Here is a 25,056-nt window from a genome sequence, read left to right as displayed (position 1 = left end):
TATAGCAGCTTTTTGTGGTGGCAAAGAATTGCAACTTGAGGGGATGCCCATCAACTGGAGAATGGCAGAAGAAGTTGTGATATATGACTGTGATGGAATACTACTATGCTATAAGAAATTATGAAGGGGATATTTTCAGAAAAACCTGGAAAGACATAAACAGATGCAAAATGAAATGAGCAGAACCAGGAGATTATATACAATAACAGCAATAGTTCAAAGATCAACTGTGAATGACTTGGTTATTCTCAGCAATACAATGATCCAAGACAATTCTGAAGGACATATAAAAAATTCTGTCCATCCCTAGAGAAAGAACTGATGAAGTCTGAGTGCAAATTGAAGCATAATTTTCCCTTTTTTTGCAATATAGCTAATATGAAAATGCTTTGCATGATTTCACATGTATAACTGATACATTTCTTACCTTCTCAATAGGTGGGGGCGGGTCAAGCAGGAGGGAAATAATTCAGACCTCAAATAAATGAATATTTTTTAAAGAGTTATAAGTAAGCTTTTGTTTCATAGTATTTCTCTTTCATTGTATGATGAAGAAAAGCTAAATCCAAGAAGAGAGCTGGCTGATCTTTGGGAAGAATTTAGCACATGTATTCAAATTCATAGTAGGCTCCAATTTGAACTGTGTTAGTTTTTCTCTCCTATATAAATTCAGATGGGACCCATTTTTTGGTAGGGACACAAGTTACAAGGATAGGACTTTGTGTTTGTTTATCTAATCCTACAAAAGTCTTAGATTTTCTTATATGGAAACTTCAAGTGCTTCACAATGACAAGGCATTTGGGTTTTTGCTATGTAAAGAGAAAGCCAAGGGGTGGCCAGGTGGCGCAGAGAGTAAAGCGCCAGCCCTAGCATCAGGAGACCTGGGATCGGTTCCGGCCTCAGATACTCAGCACCCACACAAAAATAACTGGCCATGTAACCTTGAGCAAGTTACTTAACCCCGATTGCTTTAAAAAAAAAGAGAGAGACAGAGAGAAAGCCAAGTTATCTCATCGGCATTCATCTGTGGATAAAATTCTAGCTAAAGAAGGACAGCACAAGGTCCCAATATTTGGAACCATGATGCAGATCTAAGGAAAGGAAATTTAGTTTCGTTGATTTTTCCTCTATTACCTCTGACACTGGGCACAGACGGGGATGAGGAAGAGGATCCACAAAGATCATCAGCTAACTACTTATTTTCAGTGCACAGGGTTTAGAAATATAGAGCAAAATTAAACTTGTATATGTAACATACTTTTTGTGCACTTTCCTAAGTTTTTCTTGAGCACAATCTTATGATGAATTACTGTGAAGACTCTCCCAAGTCTAAAGTATACAGCAACCATTGGATAGGGAGAATCATAGGGACTCAATCTATGATTTTATAGATATACCAGGGCAGATCAGCTCCTTCTCTGCTTCTCATGGTCTTGAGAGCTACCTAGAGCAATGAGAAATTAAGTGACTTGCCCAGAGTCAAACAGTCAGTATGTTTCAAGGGGGAATGGGGTGTCTGTGGCTTTCTGCATCCTTGGGTGCAGCCTTTTGACTGAGTCCAAAAAAAACCTATCCTTTTATTAAAGAGATATGTTCTGTGAAGTTTGGATTCAGGCAAAGGGCTGTACCCAAGGCCTTAGAGGGCAACATGTGGCCTTGAGGCCACAAATTCCCCACCCATGCACTAAGCTTATTTGAAAGTATGACCAACTGGGGGCGGAGTCAAGATGGCGGAATAGAAACAGGACTTCTGCGGGACTCTGGCTTCCACCTCCCCCAATTCATGTAAAAGGGGACTCTGAACAAACTTTGGAGCTACAGAACCCACAAAATGATACAAAGAAGCTAACCTCCCGCTGAGGACAGCCCAGCAGGCCAGCAGGAATCAGCCAGCACAGCACTCTGGAAGCCAAGTGCAGCCCAACCCAGAGTTTTTAGCACCAGTGAGGGCCTGACCAACCACTGGCTGGAGGGACTCCAGATCACCAGCAGCTGTGGCGATCCAGAATTATCAACACATAGATGCTAAGGACAAAGTGAGAGGTCAGTGCAGTGTGGACTTGGGGACCCAGTAGTTGGCAGTGTGTCGGCTTTTGCTGCTGGGGCGAGAAGCTGCTGAGACATGGGGTGCACCCACGGGCAGCTTCAGCTCCTGGCCTACAGAGTGTAGGGGGATCAAGTGACCAGTGTGAGGGGTAATCGCTCTTGCTTCAACCTTCTTGGACCTCGATGGCAGTCTAGGGTGGAGGTCCTGGGGCATGCGACCACCTTGCCAGAGTGTGTGGAGGCTTCAGATAGGGTGCCCAACTAATAACTCTGGCAGCTGAGAAAACCCCAGGATTTAGAACGAAGCTCCCCCATCTAGTGACTAAGTCCTACTGTGGCAAAAAGCCCAAAAGTCAAGTAATTGAGTGGCAAAGTGACCAGGCAAAGGAAGCAAACCAAGCAAAGCAATCCAACATTAGACTACTATTTTGGGAACAAAAAGGATCAAAGCATGGAACAGGAGGAAGACAGTGAAGTCAGAACTCCTGCACCAAAAGCTTCCAAGAAAAATACAAGCTGGTTACAAGTCACAGAGGACCTTAAGAAGCAGATAAGAGAAGTGGAGGAAAACTTGAGAAGAGAAATGAGAAAGATGCAAGAAAATTATGAAATTAGAGTCAACACTGAGGAAAATAACACCTTAAAAAACAGACTAACTCAAATGGCAAAAGAGGCTCAAAAAGGCAATGAGGAGAAGAATGCCTTAAAAAGCTGAATTTGCCAGATGGAAAAAGAATCTCAAAAGCTCACTGAAGAGAATCATTCCTTCAGAATTTGATTGGAGCAAATGGAAGCTAGTGATTTTATGTTATGAGAAATCAAGATACTATTAAACAGATCCAAACAAATGAAAAAAATAGAAGGTGATGTGAAATGTCTCATTGGAAAAACCACTGACCTGGAAAATAGATCCAGGAGAGATAATTTAAAAATTATTGGACTACCTGAAAGCCATGATCAAAGAAAGAACCTAGAAATCATCCTCCAAGAAATTCTCAAGGAAAATTGCCCTGATGTTTTAGAACCATAAGGCAAAATAGAGGTTGAAAGAATCCACCAATCACCTCTGAAAAAGATCCCAAAAAGAAAACTCCTAGGAATATTATAGCCAGGTTCTGGAATTCCCAGATCAAGGAGAGAATATTACAAGCAGCCAAAAAGAAACAATTTGAATATTGTAGAAACACAATCAGGATAACACAGGATCTGGCAGCTTCTACACTGAGGGATGAAAGGGCTTGGAATATGATATTCCAAAGGTCAAAGGAGCTGGGATTAAAACCAAGAATCACCTACCTAGCAAAAAGGAGTATCATGTTTCTGGGGAAAATATGGTCATTCAGTGGAATAGAAGACTTTCAAGTATTCTTTTTTTTTTAAAGCAATCAGGGTTAAGTAACTTGCTCAAGATTACACAGCCAGGTGTTTCTGGGTGGGTGCTAAGTGTCTGAGCCTGGATTCAATCCCCAGGTTATCCCGACACTGGAGCCAGCTCTCACTCGCTGTGCTACCTGGCCACCCTGACTTTCAACTATTCTTGATGAAAAAAACAGTTGAATAGAAAATTTGACATTCAGATAAAAGAAGCAAGAGAAGCAATAGAAGGTAAACAGGGAAAAGAAATCATAAGGAACTTATCAAAGTTGAACTATTTACATTCCTACATGGAAAAATGATAATTGTAACTGATGAAACTTTTCTCAGTATGAAAATAGTTGAAGGGAATAGAAATATATATATATATATGTGTGTGTGTGTATATATGTATGTATGTCTATACAGAAGGGTATATGGGCATATGAATACATATGTGAATGTGTATATATATATATATATATATGTTTACAGGTATACATAGATAGAGGGCATAGGACCAAGTTAATAGGAAGAGATACTTAAAAAGGTGAAATTAAGAGGTGAGAAAGAGGAATATAACAAGAGGAGATGAGGAGAGACAGAATGGGGTAAACTATCTCATATAGAAGAGGCAAGGGAAAATGACTACAATGGAGGAGAAGAATAGGAAGGCAAAAGGGAATGGGTCAACCTTATTTTCATTGAATTTGGCTCAGGGAGGGAATGACATGCACACTAAATAGGGTATCTCACCCTACAGGAGAGTAAAAGAGAAGGGGATGAGAGGGGGATGATGGAAGGGAAGGCAGACTGGGGCGGAGGGAAGTTGGAAGCACCCACTTTTGAAAAGGGACAGGATCAAAGTAGAGAATAGAACAAGCGGGAGGTGGGATAGGAGGAAGGGAAATATAGTCAGTCTTTTACAATATATCTACTGTGGTAATGTTTTGCACCACTATACATGTACAACCTATACTGAATTGCTCATCTTCCCAGTAATGGTGGGTGACAAAAGAGGAAGGGAATAAATCTGGAATTCAAAGTTTTAAAATCAAATGTTTAATATATATATATATATATATATATATATATATATATACTATTATTAATACTATTTTACATGTAATTGGAAAATAAGATAATACAGGCACTGGGACATAGAGATCCATCATGCCCTACTGGAAAAGTCGAAGAGGGTATGGGAGAAGATATGAGAGAGAGCAGATTGGAGGAGGGGATATCCTGTGGGACCACTATTTTGGGGCAGTGGGTAGGGGAAAAAACTGTAACTCAAAATCTGGCGGAAATGATGTAAACCAGAAGTTAATAAAGCATTTGAAAAAAAAAAAGTATGACCAATTGTGCATTATAGTATGTATACTTAAGTGATACAGTGGATCCAGCAGTGAACCTGGAATCAGGAAGATTGAATTCAAATCCAGACTCAGATGCTTGTTAGCTGTGTGACCTTGGGCAAGTCCTTTAACTTCTGTCTTTGTTTCCTCAACCATAAAATGGGAATAATAAGAGCACCTACCTCACAGGGTTTTTGTGAGGATTAAATAGAAAAACATTGTAAAGCACTTACAAAGTGCCTGGCATGTAGCGTGTTTTATAAATGTTTTATAAATCCTTTCCCCTATAGTGTAAAAGGAATTGCTAATAATTTGGGGGAGGAGTAGGGCATGCTCGAGACTTACAATTTAATGGCTATGTGACTACTAATGAGACAAATCAGAAATTCGTCTATAATTTAAGATTACTAGAGTTGCCAAGAGCACTGAGAAATTAAGGGACTTCCCTAATCACACATGTTAGAAGTAAAACTGACATCCAGATCTTTCTGTGCCAGTTTTCCTACAATATAAATGCCATATCACTGGAAATATGTTCACAAACTTTAACAGAATCATGCTCAAACATAACAAAAGAAAATGTAAAACTCTAAGGAAGGTAAGAAAATAACTACTCTAACTTTTCTTCTTCTGTTCCTTGTTTTATTTTTCTTTATTTTCAGTGACATGCTTAGTTTTATAGACCCCCATCACTAAATACTTCTTGTACTCATATGTATGCGATTGTTTTCATTCCATCATATTCTTGGGGGTATCACACCCGTAAAAATCTTCAAGTTTTTGTGGCAAATTATCAAATGTCACATTATCAAAGCACAGATCAAATTAACATTCAAAAGTTTTCCATTATGGAAATGAGTGATGGATGGCATAACAAATCTTATAGGTGATTTCTCTGCAATGAAGTGTAATCGTTTCAACAAAAATTATTGTTTGTAGAGTATATATACAATAATAAATTGTGAGGATAATTTATGTTGAAGATTTGGTATGCTGTAATATCATGCCCCAAATATATAATTATTCAGAGATACTGAATGAAGTAATGAATTTTGTCTTATTTAAATGTTTGTCCTTCTTAGCATCATATTCTTTTTTTTTAATGTTTTTGATACTTTTGCTTTTTAGATTTTTTTTTAATATCCCTCCTTCCATCCTGGCCAAAGGGCCATCTTTTGTAATGACAAATAAAAAAGAGAGAGACAAATGCACTTCTACAAAACTAATCAACACATCAGTGTAGTCTGAATAGAATAAGTCCTGTTCCACATTGAAAGTCTAACGCCTCCCGAAAAAAAAGGGAAAAAGATGTAGTCCCCTAATTCTTTTTCAGAGTCAAGGTTGGCCCTTATAACTGTATACTATTGAGTTTAAAAAATTTTTGTTCTTTCCATTTACACTGTTGGAGTCGTTGTATATATTGTTTTCCTGGTTCTGCTTACTTCAGTCTGTGCATCAGTTCACATAAATCTTCCCATGTTTGTTTGCATTTTATATTCATTAATTTATTCAGTTCAGTAATAATCTAATTACATTCATATACCACAATCTGTGCAGTCATTACACAATAGACAGGCATCTACTTTGTTTCCTATTCTTTGCTACTATAAAAAAAATGCCACAATAAATAATTTGGTGTATCTGGGACTTTTTCTTTTACCTTCTTGTAGTATATGCCTAGCAGTGGGATCTCTGAGTCAAAGGTTTGGGGCATTTTAGTCACTTCTTACTAGAATTCCAAGAATTTCCAGAATGGGCTCAATTCATAGCTTTAAAAATAGCATATTAATATGCCTTTTCACACCACCTCCAACATTAATTATTCTCACCTTTTGTCATCTTTGCCAAGTATGAGGTGAAACCAGAAAGTTGTTTTGATTTTCATTTTTTTTATTATTAGTGATTTATAAGAAATTTTCCTTTGACTGTTAAAAGTTTGTAATATTTTGACAGGGTTTTTTTTTACATTTTTTTGCCAATAGACCATTAGAGAATAGCTTTGGTCTTCTATAGTTGTACTAATTTCCTATGTCTTGAATTTTAGATCTTTGCCAGAAATGAGAGTATGTAATTATCAGTAAAGTTAAGTTTTTGCTAGACCATTTATCTTTCAGTGATTAGCAGATAAATAGTTATCTTTCATAGTAATTCTGCTTGTCATAATCTGCTGTTAGATCCCTTCACACTTAAGAATAAAGGTCCATACCCATTCAGGACCCTCATGAAACTCAGTTTCCAATGAAATCACCACTAACTTCAAATCTACTTCTGAAAAGTGTGGTAAGGTAGGGTAACATGGGGAAGGAAGAGGAGGATTTCTTATTTTATTGTGAAATGCTCAATGGTCATCTTCAGCTTTTGTCCACATAATAAAAATTCCATATGTTATTGTGAACAACCTCTCTTACCGCATTCAGAAGAAATGTGTTATTACAAACAAACAAACAAAAAACAGATGCATTGTTTTCTCTTTTCTTTTTTTTAATATGCAAAGTCAGGAGGATTTAAAATCAAACTGAGAACAGTCTACAGACATAAAATTTGTTTTAAAGATCATAATTTGTAATCAAAAGCAGTTGACTTAGGCAATCCAATATGTTTATAGATGCCAATCTGGGCCCTTGGCACTGTCTAAGAACAAAGTTGCCTAATGAGCATACAGAGAAAGAACAAGGCTTTTACACCAACCAACTAGTAATTGTGTTTGTGTGAAGCAGAAAAGAATTGTGACTTAAGTGAAGAATGTCTTTGGTGCCCTGGCCTCCCTGCTCCCTTTATCCACTCTACCCCCAAATGCAACCCCTTTTAGAGCTCTCTTCAAATCCAACTATCAAAACCTGCTCTCAGTAAATTGTCTGAAACTCATTCACACAAAGATATGAGTGATAATAACTAAGTAAAGAGTGCTTAAAAGCAATAAAATTTTTAAAGGATCAAATCTTTAAAAGAATGAAGCTTTAAGGGCTGGGGAAGATTTCAGGCATTAGCTTGAGGGAGAATTCTTTTAGACTCTAAGGTCTTCTGGGGGCTAAAAATCTGACCTTCCCCAATCTTCCTACTCCTAGTCAGTTGTCTACTGTGCCAAGACAACCACTTGTTGGAGATACTTCAGAGAAAGGTTGCACTTACTGACCTCTCAGGTACTTGTCAATTCAATTCAGTACAAATGAAATTATTAAGTACCTACTGTGTGGAAGGTACTGTTGTAGGTACTAGGGATATAGAATAAAATTTTTTAAAGTACTTGCCCTCAAGGAATTTATATTCTACAGGCAAAAACAATGAGTAAATGCAAGATAATTTGAGGAGGAAGAAAACACTAAAAAATAAAGGGATCCAAAAGATTTCCCATAGGAAGTGGCATATGAGCTAAGCTTTGAAGAAGCTAAGAATTCTAGAAGGCATTGGTGAGGAGGAAGAGCATTCAGGGATGAGGACAGCCTGTGCAAAGGAAGAGAGATAGAGATGGAAGGTCAAATCTGAGGAATAGCAAGTAGGCTTTGGATTCTAAGGCTGGTGGTGATATGAGAGGGCCCTCCCTTGTTCTAATTATTGTGATTCTATAAAGTGAACACAAATTCTCTTTACAGTAATATTATAGCATATTGTCCTTTATTTTGAGAGCATTATTTCATGTATATCCATGTTCTCTTAAATATTTTCTTCCATAGTGAACACTAAATATTAGTAATTTGGGGTGGCTTTAAAAAAAAAACGCCAGATTTGGAGTCAGGTAATTGCATTTCATCTTAGAACAATCTTTGCAACTGTGAGCAAATCTCTCAACCTTTCCACATCTGTTTCCTAATCTATAAAATGAGGACAATATTAACTGTAATAGCAACATCACAGGGTTATTGTGAAGATGTGATAATGATGTAAAGCATTATGTAAATATTAGCTGCTGTTGTTGTTGTTATAAAAGCACTTCCTAATGGCTACTTTCTGATATTTAACATTTATTAGTTAACTTTAGGAAATCCCCTTCCAAATGGTTCAAAGTGAATTCTATGATGTCAGATCTCGATTTTCTGGCCATTGATCACATCAAACTCTGTCTAAATTCACTGGTCATTGAAAGGGTTTAAATCTTAAACTGTGAGGGCACTTGCAAAGGGACCTTGAGCCCACCCTGTAGATATAGTGATATAGGAATACTGGACAGCTGAAAAGGTGTCCTCTACCATTCTCCTTATTTTCCATTCCTCTCTCTATGTGTAAAATTCTCTCTAGGTGAGTCACAAAAGACAGCCCAATCTCCATGTTTTGTGATTGTAGATTATGCAATTACAAAACTTGTATCCTTGTCTAAGAGAGAAACTTACCCTCATGTGCCTGGCATCCCCCACCACAAATTGATCCCCACGTGTCAGAATTCAGGGACAAGAGTTATAATTGCTACTAGTTACAATCAGCTTTAAGAGCACTGAACTACTTCTACTAAACAACATTTCTAAAATTTACTTCATGCCAAACTTCAATTCATTTCAGAATTATCACTTCAATCATGACTAATACTGTATTAGAACATAGCATAAACGCCAACGATCAAATTCATTTGCTGCTTACAATATGGAAAGGAATAATAACAGCTGCAGTTCTTTGTCACATGTGCTCTTATGGCTAGAATGGTGTTTGTATTGACATTCAGTGGACGACTCAGAGCACATTTGTTTTGTCATTTTTCTTTTGCCTGTTAAATAAATCCTTGTGAGATAAACAGTTATTTGCCTCACTTTCAAGGTCTCCTCTCACAGGAGGGAGGTTAATAATATTATTCAGTCCTTTAACAATTGAAGGACAAACACCAACAGCAATCTAGAAACCTTGTAATTCAGCACCACTGAGACAAAGAATATTTGTTTATGGAATTTGTCGTGGAAAAGCTCATAAACACTTGCTCCTTATTTGTATTTATGAATACCTTTAAATGATGGCTGCTAACAAATGCCCTCTTCTCTCTGCCCCACAGCTGGCAAAAGGCTATTGCCTAAAGTGAATGTGATGGTCAGAGAATTTTCCTGTTACTTGGGGAAATAAATAGAAGGTAGAAGGCACATTTGGAAAAAAAACACACCGAAGCAATGAATTTTTCTGTGAACTTCAGTTGTCTCTCATCTTTAACTCCTATTAATCCTATTTCAAGCTTTTTTATACTAAAGAATAGAGAACCTTACTCAAGAGTTGCTGAAGTGGACAACAAACTTTTGGGGGGGGGGGGCAGAGGCTTTTTATAAATTTCTAATAACATGAGAGTTGCCTTTGGTCCTTGCTTTTAATATACATAGATCTTTCAATTAATGTCTTCTTTCAAAAGACAAATGAGATATCCTCTTTTGTAGTTAATAGGGCTCTGACTTCATCTTTCACGAAATCTGTTCCCCTTGTTATGAAAAATCCTAAAATGGAACTGGTGCTTACAACATAAATAAAGTTATCAAAAGAAAATTTTCTTAAATAATGCTGTAAAGTGGGAGGATTGAGAACTCTAATCACTAAACAATGGATAAACTAATAAAGTTTTTCAAATGATCAGGGAATTCTGAAAATTTCTAGCCTAGAAATGATGGATGATACATTGAGTTGTGTGAAACCAAATTCAACTACTTGCATTGCAATGTAATCATTGCCAGATAGCAAAAAACAATTCTTTCTGTCCCAATAAAATCAACAGTCCCGCATATTAGTTTCTTTAGCACTGAGTCCTGACAGAGATAGATTAACTCAAAAGAATCCCAGAGGTTAGGTCCTTCAAATTCTGGAGAAGTAAATCTTCAAATGTATAAATGTGTAAAGAGTTCATATTTGTTTTGTTTCTTGGATGTATCTATGATCCATATTGATTTTCTATTAATTTATATTGCTCAGTCATGTTCCTCAAAACAGAGGTCAGTGTTTTTTCTTCATTCTATAAGCCTGAAATTTCTCAGGACTTCCAAAGCTGTTACTTCAACATGAAAAAATAAATAACATTTATTTGGTCCTCTGTTAATGACTTTATTTTCCACATTTCAGTGAATAGAGCATGCCATAAGGAATAGCTTTTGTTGTTATTTACCTTAGTGAACTGAGAAATAGTTATTGAACATACAAAGTGGGTTTAATACCAAGCACAAAGCCCACATTTTTATGTTGTCCCAGGCACATTTTGCAAAATTTGTGTAAAAAATACATAATATTAAGTGTTCTCATTTGAACACTAACTTGGCATATGATGCAAACTTAACATTTAGGTGAAACCTCCAGATGATTCCCACTATAATTATTCAGGTTCATTAATGTTCAAAATCAAACTTAATCCCAGAGCCTAATAGGTATTTGATATCTGAAGGACCTTACTAAAATATGAAAAGATTTGGGGAAAGAACTTCACTACCAAGAACTTGTTTTAACAAAACCTCAATTTGTCCAAATTGTATTATCATAGGATATTGCCAATGATGTAGAAACAACCATCCAACCAAACTATAAGACAAGAGTCTTTCATTTTCACTGTCCCTAAGACTAAGTAATGATGGTGAAACAAGAGCATCCTGGCTGAGAGTGTCTGCCTGTTTTAATTACATGGGATTTCTCAGAGTTCTTTTGGAAAATGGTGGTCTGCCAACTCAGGTATAGCACAGTTCAATAGGACCAAAGACCTATAGAAGCACTCAACTACCAGGGTAACATGCATACCAACTGGGATGGGTTTAGCTCTTTCCCAACCAAATAAATAAGCTCCTGTCTTTTTATGCAATGGGATCTTGGATGAACTCTCAGAATGAGAATTATAAAATTGAGAACTAGAAGTGACTGTCAAGATCACCAACTCTAATTCCCTTGTTTTATAGATGAGTAAAGTGAGGCCCAAAAAGGATGTTATAGAGGACTTTGCTCCATGAAGGTGGAAATTGGAGCAGTTGTCCTACCTCTCAACAGCAATAGTACCTGCTTCTTTGACTTGCCGTGAGTTATAAAAGTCAGTGGCCAAGCAGAACCCAATCCTGCTGACCCCTACCTCAATATTCTTTCCTTTACAGCACGCTGTTTCACAGCTATGGAAACACACAAAGGCTAAGAAGGAAGAAAAAAATCAACTTGACACTTAATGGAACCAGCAAATAACTATAATCAGGGCAGAAAAAAATCTCACAGGGCAGCTAGTTGGCACAGTGAGTAAAGCACCGGCTGCGGAGTCAGGAGGACCCGAGTTCGGTTCCGACCTCAGACACTTAACACCCACACAAAAAAACTAGCCATGAAACCTTGGGCAAGTTACTTAACCCCAATTGCCCTCCAAAAGGCAAAAAAAAAATTTCACACCTCTGTCCTCTACCATTTGCTCAGCAAGCTAGAGCTGGAAAGATTTCTCAAAAGCAGTTTTCTTAATCATCTAAAGTACCAGGTTTTTTTTAATGGGCTTAATAAACCCATTTCTTGAGCTGTTGCAACAAGTTCTATGTTCCTCTGTAAATTTGCCCAAATAGTCAAATATTGCTTGTGCTCAAAGGCTGATCCTATAGGTAAAAAGAAAAAAGAATAAAATCAGATCCCAAAGAGGCAACTGTCTAGGAACCTGATATATATATACACATACATATATACATATACATATATACACATATGTGTGTGTATATATATATATATAAAAACTTATTCAGCAAAAAAAAAGGAGAAGCTTACTAGGAAAGAAGAAAACAACTACACCAGATTTTAGGAGTTGGAGTAATTTCATTAAAATAAAATTGAGTTTCATGTGTGTTTAAATGGAAATGCTAATGAATACATATCAAGTAAATATTGTCAAACTTCAGGTATGCATTGGTACAAAGCAAAGTAATCCCAAAAAATAAAATAGAGCTGAGGAGCACTAACTGACAGATTTCCCCCTCAGTGACAGTCAGGGTTTAATAATCAAAGTAATTCTCATGACCTGATACTTAGACTTTGGGGTAAAAAGCACAGAGAAGCAGAGAGAGCAGCACCGAGTAACAGTATTCTCTTAGTTAAAAACTTTTCATATTTAAAAAAAGATAATTAACTCTAGGGATAAAATGGAAGTTTCTCAGCCTAAGATAATGATATCTTCCAAAAAGCAAAACAAAACCAAAAAAGCACCATATGATAACATTGTTTTAAAATTAAAATTAGTCTGATCACATGTGATGTTTATGACTGGACTGTGGAATTAAATGTCCTGTGTTGTGTTGTTTTGCACTGGCTAAACACCAGTTGATTAAGATGTTTTTATCTTTGTTTCTAGAGTTTGCTAAAATACAGTATGGTATTTAACAATGGAGTCCCTGAAACTGTGGAGTAAGCCTTGCATCAAATGAATATGATCATAAACACCTACACATTTTTATCAAATTAATTGAATTAATTTCTTTTAAAAATATAAAAAGCAATATATCTAAAGTTATCAAAACACACTAAGCCAAAAAAAATTTTAACTCTCCCCTGTGAGTGATACAGAATTGTCATTCACATTATCTTATGTGAGGTTTGAAGAACTCTTAGAACAGATGGAAGCACCACTGAAGTTGATTTGTCCAGATGTACAGGAGCAAAGAAATACTTCCAGTCAACTTAAAACCCTAGTGGAGAAAAACATATATGGTCAGAGTTGTCACTTCCTTTTCATTTCTTTTAGCATGGCTTGAAATGAAAGAAGAGGAGTCTAGGTTCACAGCAATAAAAATTTTCATTTTCTCCCAGAGTATTGGCCAAACTATCTTTGCTAGAGACTCTTCATTTCTTAGAGAACCTTATGCAACTCTAAGGGACAAGCAGGATCGTCTGCTTCTGAGTCATTAGCAAATGGTCAAGAGCAGAAGACGTGGGAATAATAATGCCTATGTTTATCATATTTATATAGCACTGTACAGTCTACAAAGTGTTTTCACCAAGATATCTCCCAAAATTGAGCTCCAAGAGGTTATGTGGCTTGTCCTAAGTCCCACAGCTAACAAGGAAGCCAGTGGTGGAGCAAGGACCAGAATCCAAGTTTCCTGGGCTCTGCCTGTTAAGATACTGCCTATGCCAACCAGGAACATTAACATCACTGAGAAATACAACTGAGGTGGACCATTCATCAAAAGAGACACATTCTGAGGCTGACAGAGCTATGAAGAATGTGAAGAACTTAGCAGGTCTAAACTAATCTTCACTTACTTGTATTGATATTTCTTGGTGGAGAAGGGCTTCGGCTTCTTGATACCTATAAAGCACAGAACAACAATAAAAGGTCAGATTAATAGGACTTAAACTTATAACACGGCTGTTGTTTTTCATTTCTAATACCAGATAAATAATGGCTCCAAAGCACTCCAGAATTATTCTGACTTGTTCTCATATAGTTTATTATATATTATTGTTGTTATATATTATTATATATAATCATTTTTCAGAACTGTTTTTTGTTTTGAGGTTGTTTACCAATTGTAGCTCTTGTTAGACTCTATGGGATAGAAACCGGTATCTATATCTATATATTTTTTTAACTGGAGACTTAATGTTAGTTTGTCTCAAATAGAGACAGCTAGGGGAGCCAGAGGATAGAGCAATGGAGATGACAACAGGAAGACTTGGTTTCAAAGCCTGTCTCAGACACTTACTAGTTTTGTGACCCTGGGCAAGTCAGCTCTCTGTTTCTCAGTTTCCTCATCTACAAAACTAGGATAATAATAGCCCCACCCTCCTCATGGGGTCGTTATGAAGATCAAATAAGATAACAGGTAAAATGCTTTGCAAGCCTGAAAGCACTGCATAAACAACTATTATTAAATGACATGGGTCATAAAAGTACAAATCAGTCTATTTAGATGGTTTTTCCAGATTCATATAAATAAGTTAAAGAGGAATTTAGGACTAGGGCCCAAGAGAACCTAAGAAAATGTAATCTCTATTTTATGTATGATTTTAATTCAAAAATTAGAACAAAAAGTATTAAAATCTAATGGAGAGGGGGAGGAAATTTGATTCTTTCTAGTCTTATAAACTATTTTCTGTATAACAGTAAACAACAGCATTCCTGTTGATGGTGCCACAATCCTCCAAGATACCTGGCAGCAAAATCTCAGTCTTCTCTGACTTTCCCCTCTCTTCCTTCAGTCCCCACATATGATCAAATGTGAAGCTGTATCAATGCTTTCTCAACAACATCTCTGACATCCAGCTCCTCTCCAGGCACAATACCCCTACCCTAATTCACCTTTAAACTTCTCACTTGGACTCGTAGCTTCCTAACTGATCACCATTCCTTTGGTCTCTCCTCCTTCCAATCTATCCTTCGTATAACTGCCAAAATCATCTCCTTATTGCACATGTTTGAGAAATCATTCTCTTGTTCAAAAACTTTCATGTGTTGACTAAGAAATTCAGTGCACACTCCTATGTCACCCGCTTAAGGCTCTGATCCTGGTCTCCACAACCTGCCTCCCATCTACCTTTCCAACCTTCTTTCTACTACTATCCTTAGTCCATGCTATGTTCCAGACAAACTGTGCTACTAATTGTTCTTTACTCTTGTCCTTTTCTCCCTCTTATCTGGAACATAGGCTCCTCCCTCCTCATTTCATTTGTTAAAATCATTTTCTCCCTGCAAGATCCAGCTCAAATGCTACTTCCTCCATGAAGCCTTGCTTAATCCTCACACCTGAAAGCGATATCTCTCTCCTTATATTTATCATAGCATTGGGTATAGACTCTACCTTTGTCCTGTTCCTTTCTCTACCTTGAATCATACCTACTCTCTGTATGTGTCTTATACAGTGCCTTCCATACACAGTAGGCACCTAATAAATGTTTGCTGAACTTTGTTTAATGCCATCCTCTGGCACTAGAAGGGACCTCAAAGGACGTCCATTTTATAGAAAAGGAAACTAAGGCCCCAGGAAATGGAATGGCTTTCTCTGGATTATGCAAATAGTGTAAAAAGCAGAACTTGAACATCAGTCCTTGGAATCCAGAGTCAGTTCCTCAAGTTATCCTAGCAAATCATCATTCTACCTGTAGATAGACACTATATTGATCCAAATGGAGGTTTTTTCCCTAGAATACATGCTGTAACCCTAAGAGGAGAACCCTTTGAAAATAAATCTCTGTGTATATATATTTATATACACAAATATGCACACATATACATACATAGACATAAGACTGAAAACTATACAAAATTATTATGTAAGTATATTTCACGGTGAAATTGTATTATCTTACATTTCTTTCAATTCAAATACAATGTTTTACTAATTTTTACCATTTTTTTATCTGTCATAAAGAGTAAAGTAATGATAAAAAGGGAAAAAAATAAAGAGTGAGATTATAAGCACAGGTTTTTTACAGACCAGACATGGAGAAAGTTTGGCCTATACTCAGACCAATAAACTATTGATTTTCCTATAAGGACTGTTAAAGGAGTGGAAGTTACTGACTCCTCACAATAAAAATTTGTTTCATAGAATTTAAGACAATTAGAGTGATAAATACCCCACTTTTACTCGTGCTACCACGGTGATGGATAGGGCTCAGACTTCGGCTCCTACTTCTGTTGATGTTTTTCGCAGATGACCACTGCATCAAAGGACAGAAAGGAAAAAGTCACATGGTTGAGAAAAAGTAACAATACAACTTAACACTAGATATTTTACTGATCTTACTTATGACCCTAGTGTTCTACCACTCACCATCAATATAATTTATACCACTTTTGTTTCCTATAACTATCAAATTCTATATTTATTAACAGGTTGTAGTGTTTCAATGATAAAATTCCATTACTAAGGGACATTGAATTTTTTTTGTGCCAGTAGAATTTTGTCAAAATGAGTCAATTACTAGAAATTACATTCAAGGTTTATAACATATGGAAATATAACTAATTAATAAATGGAAAAGAAATATTTTTGAAAAGAAAAAAGGAGGTAGTGGTATATATATATATATATACCTTCATCCCAGTAATTTCATATTCCTCAAAGTTTCATATATTTGTTCATATATCCTTTTGTTTTAGGAATTTAAAGGATAACAAGTTCTAATCTTTAACATGGGGAAGGTAAGTGGATTTTAAAATTCATTGCTATTTGAACATTAAGGGCCATCAAATATCTCTCTAACTCTTTCTGCAATACAAGCAGGTGCTTTATTACAAGGTAGGAATTGGAAAGAACATTTGTTGTATAGGGTCTTTCAGTGTATAAAGGTTATAGCAACCAGTTCAACAAAACCTCTTTCCTATTTCTGTCTCACCAAAACATGGAAATGGTTCTGCTATCTAGAACTCTTTCCTGTAATGATATTTACATAATGGGATTTTACTCATAATATACTTTATAAATTCCCTTTAATTCATTACAAAATTGAAATTATGCAATAAACTTGTTGGGTTTAATTCTCCCCTTGGTATCCAGAAACACTGGTCATTACCCTCCCCATTCTCCAATTCAAAGGACACAGAAGCAAAGGCTACCCTCTGTGCTCTTATGTAGTTACTAGAAGAACTTTACTCTCCATTACAAAACTGACAATGCTTTCCAGGAAGCACAGTGATACAATCTACATGATGCACATTATATAGATATCCAGACACTCACAACTGCCAATGAAAGCCATCAATGTTCTCCCAACCAAACCCCATTTTGGTGACCAAGTGTGAAAGTCATGCACAGAGCAGAATATGCACAGGAGGCTTCAACCCTCACACCTTCACCTCCTCCCTGAAAAGGGTGGGGGGGGAGGGTGGAATGATCAGTTTCATGACTTCTTGTAATTAAGTGATATAAAGATTTGGGCAAAATCCTTAAGATTAATTGATAATTTTAAAATAAATAGGATTACACAGGGTCTCCATTACAGCATGGATCAAAAGATTTTGCCTATATAATCTCACAATATTCCTGAGAGGGTTCTCCCATTTATGGATGGGGAAGCCTACTGCCCAGGAAATCATAGTGAATTGGTGGTAGAGACAAAGAACAGACTTAGTTGTCTTCTAGACTATCCATTGGACCACACGCTTCTTCCCCTTTATGTGAAACCTTTTAAAATGATTGTTTCTATGAAATTCTTTGTGGAATCAACAGAACATAATTCCTCTGGGTACAAAAAGTGGCAAGAATCTGTGAGGCAAACAGATCTGATGAATTTCGACTCCACAATGACACCGTACAAAAGCCCCTCTCTTGGTGACAGCTTCTCCCTTCATAATGATAATTTCATTCTCCATCAGAGCAGGCCACACGTGATAGAAGACCAAGGGAGCTGTGAAATCAGAGTCACAGCTGCGGCGATACCTGTTTTAAACACATGCATGAGAATTTTATCAGAGTGAAGAAAAATAAGCTGAGAATAATGTGAAACTGGAATGAATCCATAATAGAGCACTACCAGATTCACTTTTAGTTTTAACTTCACTTAAAATATTATATTAATTATTTATTATATAAAGTATATGAGTATTATATTAATAATTATATTAATGATCTAGATAAACAAAAGTAAATAACATGAGTAAGTTTTGTGCTGCTAAGACCAGATGTGAGTCATTATATTATAAGTATTAGGTACAATTAAATGGAGCATGTACACAATAGGATGAGCAGGATGGTGAGCAATCTTTAAAGCATATCTATTGAGAAATAGTTTAAATGAGTGGGTATGTTTAGCTTGAAGATGAGAAAACTGAGGGAAATACAATAAAAGTCACTGACTTCTTAGCTACTGTGGATTGAGCCAGGATCAATGGGTGAAAGTTACAAAGCAGCAGATATGTGCCCATCACACAGAAGAACTTTCTAATGAATAGACATATCTAATAGCATCATGCTCTACTTTGAGTGTCAGGGAGCTTTCTTTCACTAGATGTATTTAATCAAAAGTCTCTGGCAGGGATTCCACCTTGGGAGAAATCTTGGACTACATGGCCTCTGGGATCCCTTTGTAATTTGAATGTTCCATAATTTTTTTTATTCTAAGAAGTTTGTGGATGATTCTGGGTAATAAATTCCCCTAAGGAGAGATTTATACAAAAGGAATGAGGAAGATTGAATTTTTAAGATTAAGAAGATTGCATTGTTTTGCCTTGCAAAACAAACCAAAGAAAAATTATCTGAAACCTAGATATTGATTGAAGACTAGGAGTAGCAATGACAGCAACTAGAAAGCAGATACAGTGTTATAGGTACAATGATATCCATCTTTATTGCAAGTTGCATTTGGCATAGAGGAGTACTTATGGGGAGACCTTTCTTTACATGAGCTCTCATCGTGTGGCATTAACTAAACAAAGACTAAACAAAGACTAAACAAAGACCTAGAACTGTGATTGACAATTCTGGCTCGGTAACAACTTAGAGAGATCCAATTTATCTTGAGAGGCAAGATTTAAACGTTCAACTCAGATTTTAAAATGTTCAAGATGAAATTAGTTTAAATTTCTACTTATATGAAAGAAAAGTACATTATAGAGAACTTTTAGGGAGGGAAACTGGAATATCAAACTACAGTAGGTAATTACAATTTTGGAAAGGTTGAAAATCATTGCTCCAGATGATACAGTAAACATTCAATAATACAATTATGTATTTATACAGCACCTTTCTTCTAAGATACTTCAATCAGATACCCATCAATTCATACTTTCTCCCAATGAGTTATACTTACACCACAACAATTCAATCCCATTTAATAGAGAAGAAAACTATTCAAGGTGAAGTGGTTTATAAAAGTATTCATTATCATACTTATTGATGTAATAACAGTAATGTTTTGGCTCCCTCTATCAAAATGTTCTTTATCCAAAACAATATTTTCCCAAAGTTGGGAGCAGCCTCACATTGGCTCAGAAGCTATGTTCTAATTGACTTGTGAAATATATTTCTAAGCCTTTTTAGCTTCTATTTCGACACTTAAGTTTTCTTACTTGGAATCATTAAAAATCTCTCCATCAGCACCAAATGCAATATCTAGGGGAGGATCCAAAGTCTGCATTGCAAATGCAATACAGCATATCTCCTTGATGAAGCAGCTAATAACGACAAAGTCAACTTCAGGTGGAAAAGAAATCTTGGGGTTCACGTTCATGGCACGAATCACATCCTGAAAATAATTTTTTAAAAAATACCTTATTCTCATTATTTGCTTGTGACAAGAAATTATGATTTCCTAAAACTTTGACATATGTGGGAGATGAGGAAAATGGGCCATTTGGGTGGGCTATATAGTGAAGAGAAAAAGAAAATGCGTTTAGAAAAAGAATGAAAATTGTACCTTAACTACTACGTAGTCATATAGTAAGGAATAAAATAAAAAAGACAGTAATACACCTAGATGATTCAATGCTAAATGGAGAATACAGACGAGAGGCTTTTTTCTTACCACTACCTTTATTTTGCCATACTAGGTAAGTGCAAGATTTGCCCCTACTGTAGATCTTGCTCGTAACTTATCTTAAAAACTATGAACTATGAACACAAAACTATCCTGTGACCTTGGGCAAGTCACTTAACCCCAATTGTCCTACTTTCCCTCCTCCAAAAAGCAAAAAAAAAAATATGAACTATGGTCAAATTAATCCTATAAAACTTCCAAAGAAGAAAGCAGAAGTCAATAAATGCCTAGTAAACCTATTACTATACATATGTATGTATGTATGTATGCATATATATACACAGGTTATAAGTATAGCAACAAATAAAATAGATGTTTACTTCCTCTCTCTTCTAAAACAGAGGTGTATTTAAAAATAAGATAGATTTGTGATTATATAGATTATCTTCCAGCCAATGACATCATTAACAGAGTATAGTCATCATGTTAAAAATTTCCAGCACTTACGTTAACACTACTTTGAACATCATATAAATCAAGATGACAAATTATGTAATCCATGACAATGTCCTCAATAGATTCTGCCCCTATATGACTTGGTGTTAATGTCTTCCTCACGCGTATTTTGAAGTGTCTGAATGCCATCTTAGCTACATGGAAAGACTCCTGCAAATTAAAAAAAAAAAAGCCATATATTCCTCTTAGTGAAGGTGATAGTAAAGCAGGGGCTACAAAACAACCAAATCAAAACAAAATACTTTTTTTACTTCCTCTTGACCTAAACCAAAGTGTTAAAAAGAAGTTTCTGGAAGGGAAGGAATTTCAAGGGTTTCAACAAAGCCTCTATCGCTGGATCAAAAAATAATGAAAAGGGGTGACTAGGTGGTACAGTGAGTAGAGCGCCAGCTCCAGAGTCGGGAGGACCCGGGATCGGTTCTGGCCTCAGATACTTAACACCCACACAAAAAAACTAGCTGTGTAACCTTGGGCAAGTCACTTAACCCCAATTGCCCTGCCTTCTCCCCTCCAAAAAGACCAAAACAATAATAATAATAATAATAATTGCAATATGATGCACAGGAAAAGAAAGAAAACATCTAGGTTATAGAAGTACTTGCCTAATAGTGATAAACTGATGTTGTGAATGAAAAAAAGCATCATACTATTAATAAAGAAAGAGTAGGAAATCATAATGTTCTACTGTTAACTAGCTGTGTATTTTTGGTCAAATCATTTGATCTTTCTGGGTTTCAGTTTCCTCATTTGTATAATGAATGGGTTGGACTGAATAATATCAGGTTTCTTAAAGAACTAAAAGTCTACCAAATTATACATAAGTGTACATATATACACATGTGCAATATACATAAAGACATTATGGGGAATGAAAGGGGGTGGGAGGAAGGAAGAAATATCTCTGATAAATAAATGATCTACTAGCCTTTCCAAACACTGTTAGTTAATACCAAACTATATACAAACTGTTAGCAAAGACATCTGTGTCCCAGTAATTTTATGTCCTACCACTGTGGCAATATAGATGATCCTATGCACTGTTTCCATCTTCTCAATGTATCTCTTGAGCAAGGTCTGTGCCTCCAGACGGCCTTGAGCATATGCATCACTGAACCGGGCCAGGAGATTAGCTTTGCGTGAGACAGAGCTCAGTCTGTTGGCTAGAGGTGACAGGGCCATCTCTTTTTTAATGGAACTGGAAGACCCGCTGCAATGGGCATCAGGGCTAGGAGACCGGCTCCTGGAGAGTCTGTCAGAGAAGAAGCGTTAAAAGCAGTTGATAACTCTTAGTCAACAGCACATTGTGCCCTGGGCACCAGCTCCCTCCCCTTACACACACACAGACTTAGAAAAGAGTTAGATGTGGAAAGGACCTTAAAGGCCAGCTAGCTCAAAATCCTTATTTTAGAGATGAGGAAACAGGCACAGAGAGAAGTGACTTTCCCAATATCACACTGATAGAGGTGGGCTCAGGTCCTCTGACTAAGTCTGGTACTCTTTTCCTCTGTATCATACTGCCTCTCTACATTTCAGACTGTGAGTGTCATAGGTCAGAGAATATAATGAACTGCTCTCTCAGTGTACTCAGGATCACCCCCACACGGTCACATGCATTTTAGTAAGGGCCTGCCTTCTGAAAACAACTGTTTAAGCCAAAGGAGTGATTTTACTTGTTTACATTTCCCAGTATTAGAGGAATTTTTTAGGTCAAAACACTGAGTGTCTCCACATTATCCCTATTAAAATATCCTGACATTTCCCTGAAAACACCTTTTTTTTTTCCTTTTTGGAGGTCAATTAGGGTTAAGTGACTTGCCCAAGGTCACATAGCTAGTTTTTGTGTTAAGTGTCTGAGGCTGGATTTGAACTCAGGTCATCCTGACTCCAGGGCTGGTGCTCTATTCACTTCACCACCTAGCTGCTCCCCCTGAAAACACCTTTTCACTATTAGCATTCATTGACATCTTGCTATAACTAAGTTTATAAGTGTGGCTAGCTTAGACGAGATAGAGCCAAAAATAGGTATGTGTCTATGTGGGGAAGAAATAGAATGGAAAATCTAAATAATATGGGCAAAGAAGACAATGAGGAACCACAATAGGGATGAGAATGGGGTTCAGAGCCAGGAAAAAGTACTATTAGAGTTCTGTGGGGGAAAAGTTCGGTTCTTTTTTGGAAGAGATTGGGGAAGGCTTTGTGGAATAGGTGTAGCATGTCAGCTACATCTTGATGGGTAAGGAAAATTTCAACAGGAATAGAGGGAGAGAAGTAATGGAGATGTAAAGGAAGTACATTCTAGGCAGGGAAAAGGTATGAGAAAAGGCATGGGGATAGGAAAACCTGAGATGTATTCATGGTTCAGTGAGTCCCCTATTTGTCCAGAGTTTTTCTGGAGTGTGGAGGTCATGGATTTTTAAAAACTGTATTTGATCCAGCTGCAAAGACTGGTTAGTGACAGACAGTCAAGAGCCTTGAATGCTAGGCCAAGGAGTTAACAACTTTGCTTATTTCTAAATGTAAGAGAAAAGACATAACACAAAGACTGGGTCAGAAATTGCTCAGATCTAGAAGGGATATGGTCCCTCGAGGAGTATGGCCAAAAGGTTGTCCCTTTTATAGAGTGGGTCCCTATGCCCCATAAAAAGTTCCCCTATATTGCCCAAAGGCCCTTGGAAATGGGAACCCACCAGACAAAGACCTCCTTGCATTATGAGTTCAGGCTTTCAAGTCTGGCTTCAAGTCACGAGTTTTCCCAAAATATAATTCTCTGACTCATTCTTTCAGCTTCAATGTTGGCATAAAATTCCCATGGCAGCACCTATCTTCTTTATCCATGCCTTTGTGACTATAACTTCCTATAGCTTCCTAAACATACAAAATATATTTTCCCAAGTAGAAAGAAACTCCTGTGCACAATTTCTGTGTTTATATACTTCTCACTGTAGTGCCATGGGCCTCCCTAACACTCCCTGCCTTATGGTGCCAGCAAGACCTAGGACCCAGGGTGGCAAGTGCAAGCACACAGCAAGCACTGATCTTGGTGCTTCTCTTCCTTGTAGTAGAATGTAGACAAAGACAGTCTTTTAGTATCAGTTCCTTGAATTACATAATACTATAATATTTTAAAGACATAATTTTGTTTATGCTTCTACCCAAGAGCCAGGCAGTCACCATTTTTCTCCCCTTTAGCATCAATTCAAATAAAATGTGGTAACAAAAAGGTATTTCATGGACATAATGATAATACCAGATGTACAGAATACTTTAATTTACAAAGTACTTTCCTTCCAACAATCCTGTGAGGCAGGTAGTATTGTTATCCTCATTTAATAGAACCTGGGATTCAGAGAGGGTGTGACTTGCATAAGGTCACATGGCAAGTAAATGGAAGAGCCAGAACTGAAACTCGGGTCTATTGACTTCAGGTCCTACCATATTTCCATGTTGCCTCTCCAACATTAAAATCTCACTTTGAAATATTTTCCATAATGGGAGAATTTAGAAGCATGTGTCAAACTGGATCACAGACCTGCTCTGGAGAACAGATTTTTCTGCAGACAGGACAGCAATCTCATCCTTCAGAGTCCGAAGTTGTCGTTCATAATCAGTTAACATATCCAAGCTGCGTTGGCGGGACTCCTCCTGGGCTTGAAGAGATTTGAGCCTTTACCACAAAGGAAAAAAAAATTCAATGAGCAATAGCATGCATGCTTAGCAGTAGCAGCAACTCCACTAATCAGACCCCTACTGAATAGTAATATTTCTACGAAAATGCAGATGAGAAATGCAAAATGTAAGAAGTACAAGGAAACCCAGGAGTCAGGATACCATTCCACCTCTATGCCTCTGAATGAATAGGTATTTTTTCCTACAGAGGATACCCACTTAGATGATTGGTGTCATGTCAGAGCAGCATAAGGCCAACTAGAAGTCCTTACAGAGTAAAGAATATTGCTTTGTTTTGGCTATTCTGCTTTAGGTCAGACCAGCCTTCATTGAACGCCACTGTGAAAGAGTTTGGCCTCCAGAAATTTATTATGAATGTTTAGCAAATTAGTGAAAAGAGGATTGGAGGGGGAAAGTGCATGGTTTTACCCTTGAATAAATTTTAAGCTTAAAACTATTAGGCATAAACTGATAACTATTGATAACTAATATAGGTCTTGTAATTTCTCAACAAAGTTCTTCCTTATCTGAAAAAATACCTTGAACAACTCCAAAGAAGTAATTTTAAAGCCACAATTCAAGAACAGCAACACAAGAAGTAAACGTATAAAGGGAATGTTTAAGCATTACAACAAAAAAAGTCAGATCAGGCAACGTATGAGACAACAATTAAAGAAAGCTTCCCTGTGGAGAAGAGGGAGATCGAAATTATCTAAAATGAAAGTTGAAGAAGAGTTTCTAATCTTCATCACTGGAGGGAGTTTCCACATCATCATTTCTCTACACCAGTGAAATCGCTGATCT

General features: G+C 36.8%; 1 protein-coding gene across 1 annotated transcript in view; it reads right to left on the bottom strand.

The window, feature by feature from the left end:
• Positions 1-25,056, bottom strand: part of SPATA18 (spermatogenesis associated 18) — an 82,326-nt gene that overhangs the window by 27,388 nt on the left and 29,882 nt on the right. The window contains exons 11-17 of the mRNA XM_069105220.1: positions 24,116-24,250; positions 21,595-21,835; positions 20,578-20,736; positions 19,664-19,839; positions 17,912-18,035; positions 16,231-16,314; positions 13,911-13,960 (exon numbers count right to left, since the gene is read on the bottom strand). Coding sequence (XP_068961321.1) covers positions 13,911-13,960; positions 16,231-16,314; positions 17,912-18,035; positions 19,664-19,839; positions 20,578-20,736; positions 21,595-21,835; positions 24,116-24,250 — 969 coding nt within the window. The remainder of the gene's footprint in view (positions 1-13,910; positions 13,961-16,230; positions 16,315-17,911; positions 18,036-19,663; positions 19,840-20,577; positions 20,737-21,594; positions 21,836-24,115; positions 24,251-25,056) is intronic.

This window comes from Petaurus breviceps, unplaced genomic scaffold (assembly GCF_028583685.1).
Source record: "Petaurus breviceps papuanus isolate PSGF00001 unplaced genomic scaffold, PetGlider_PUasm1.0 76, whole genome shotgun sequence".
Taxonomy (NCBI): domain Eukaryota; kingdom Metazoa; phylum Chordata; class Mammalia; order Diprotodontia; family Petauridae; genus Petaurus; species Petaurus breviceps.
This window is presented reverse-complemented; position numbering and strand designations above follow the sequence as displayed.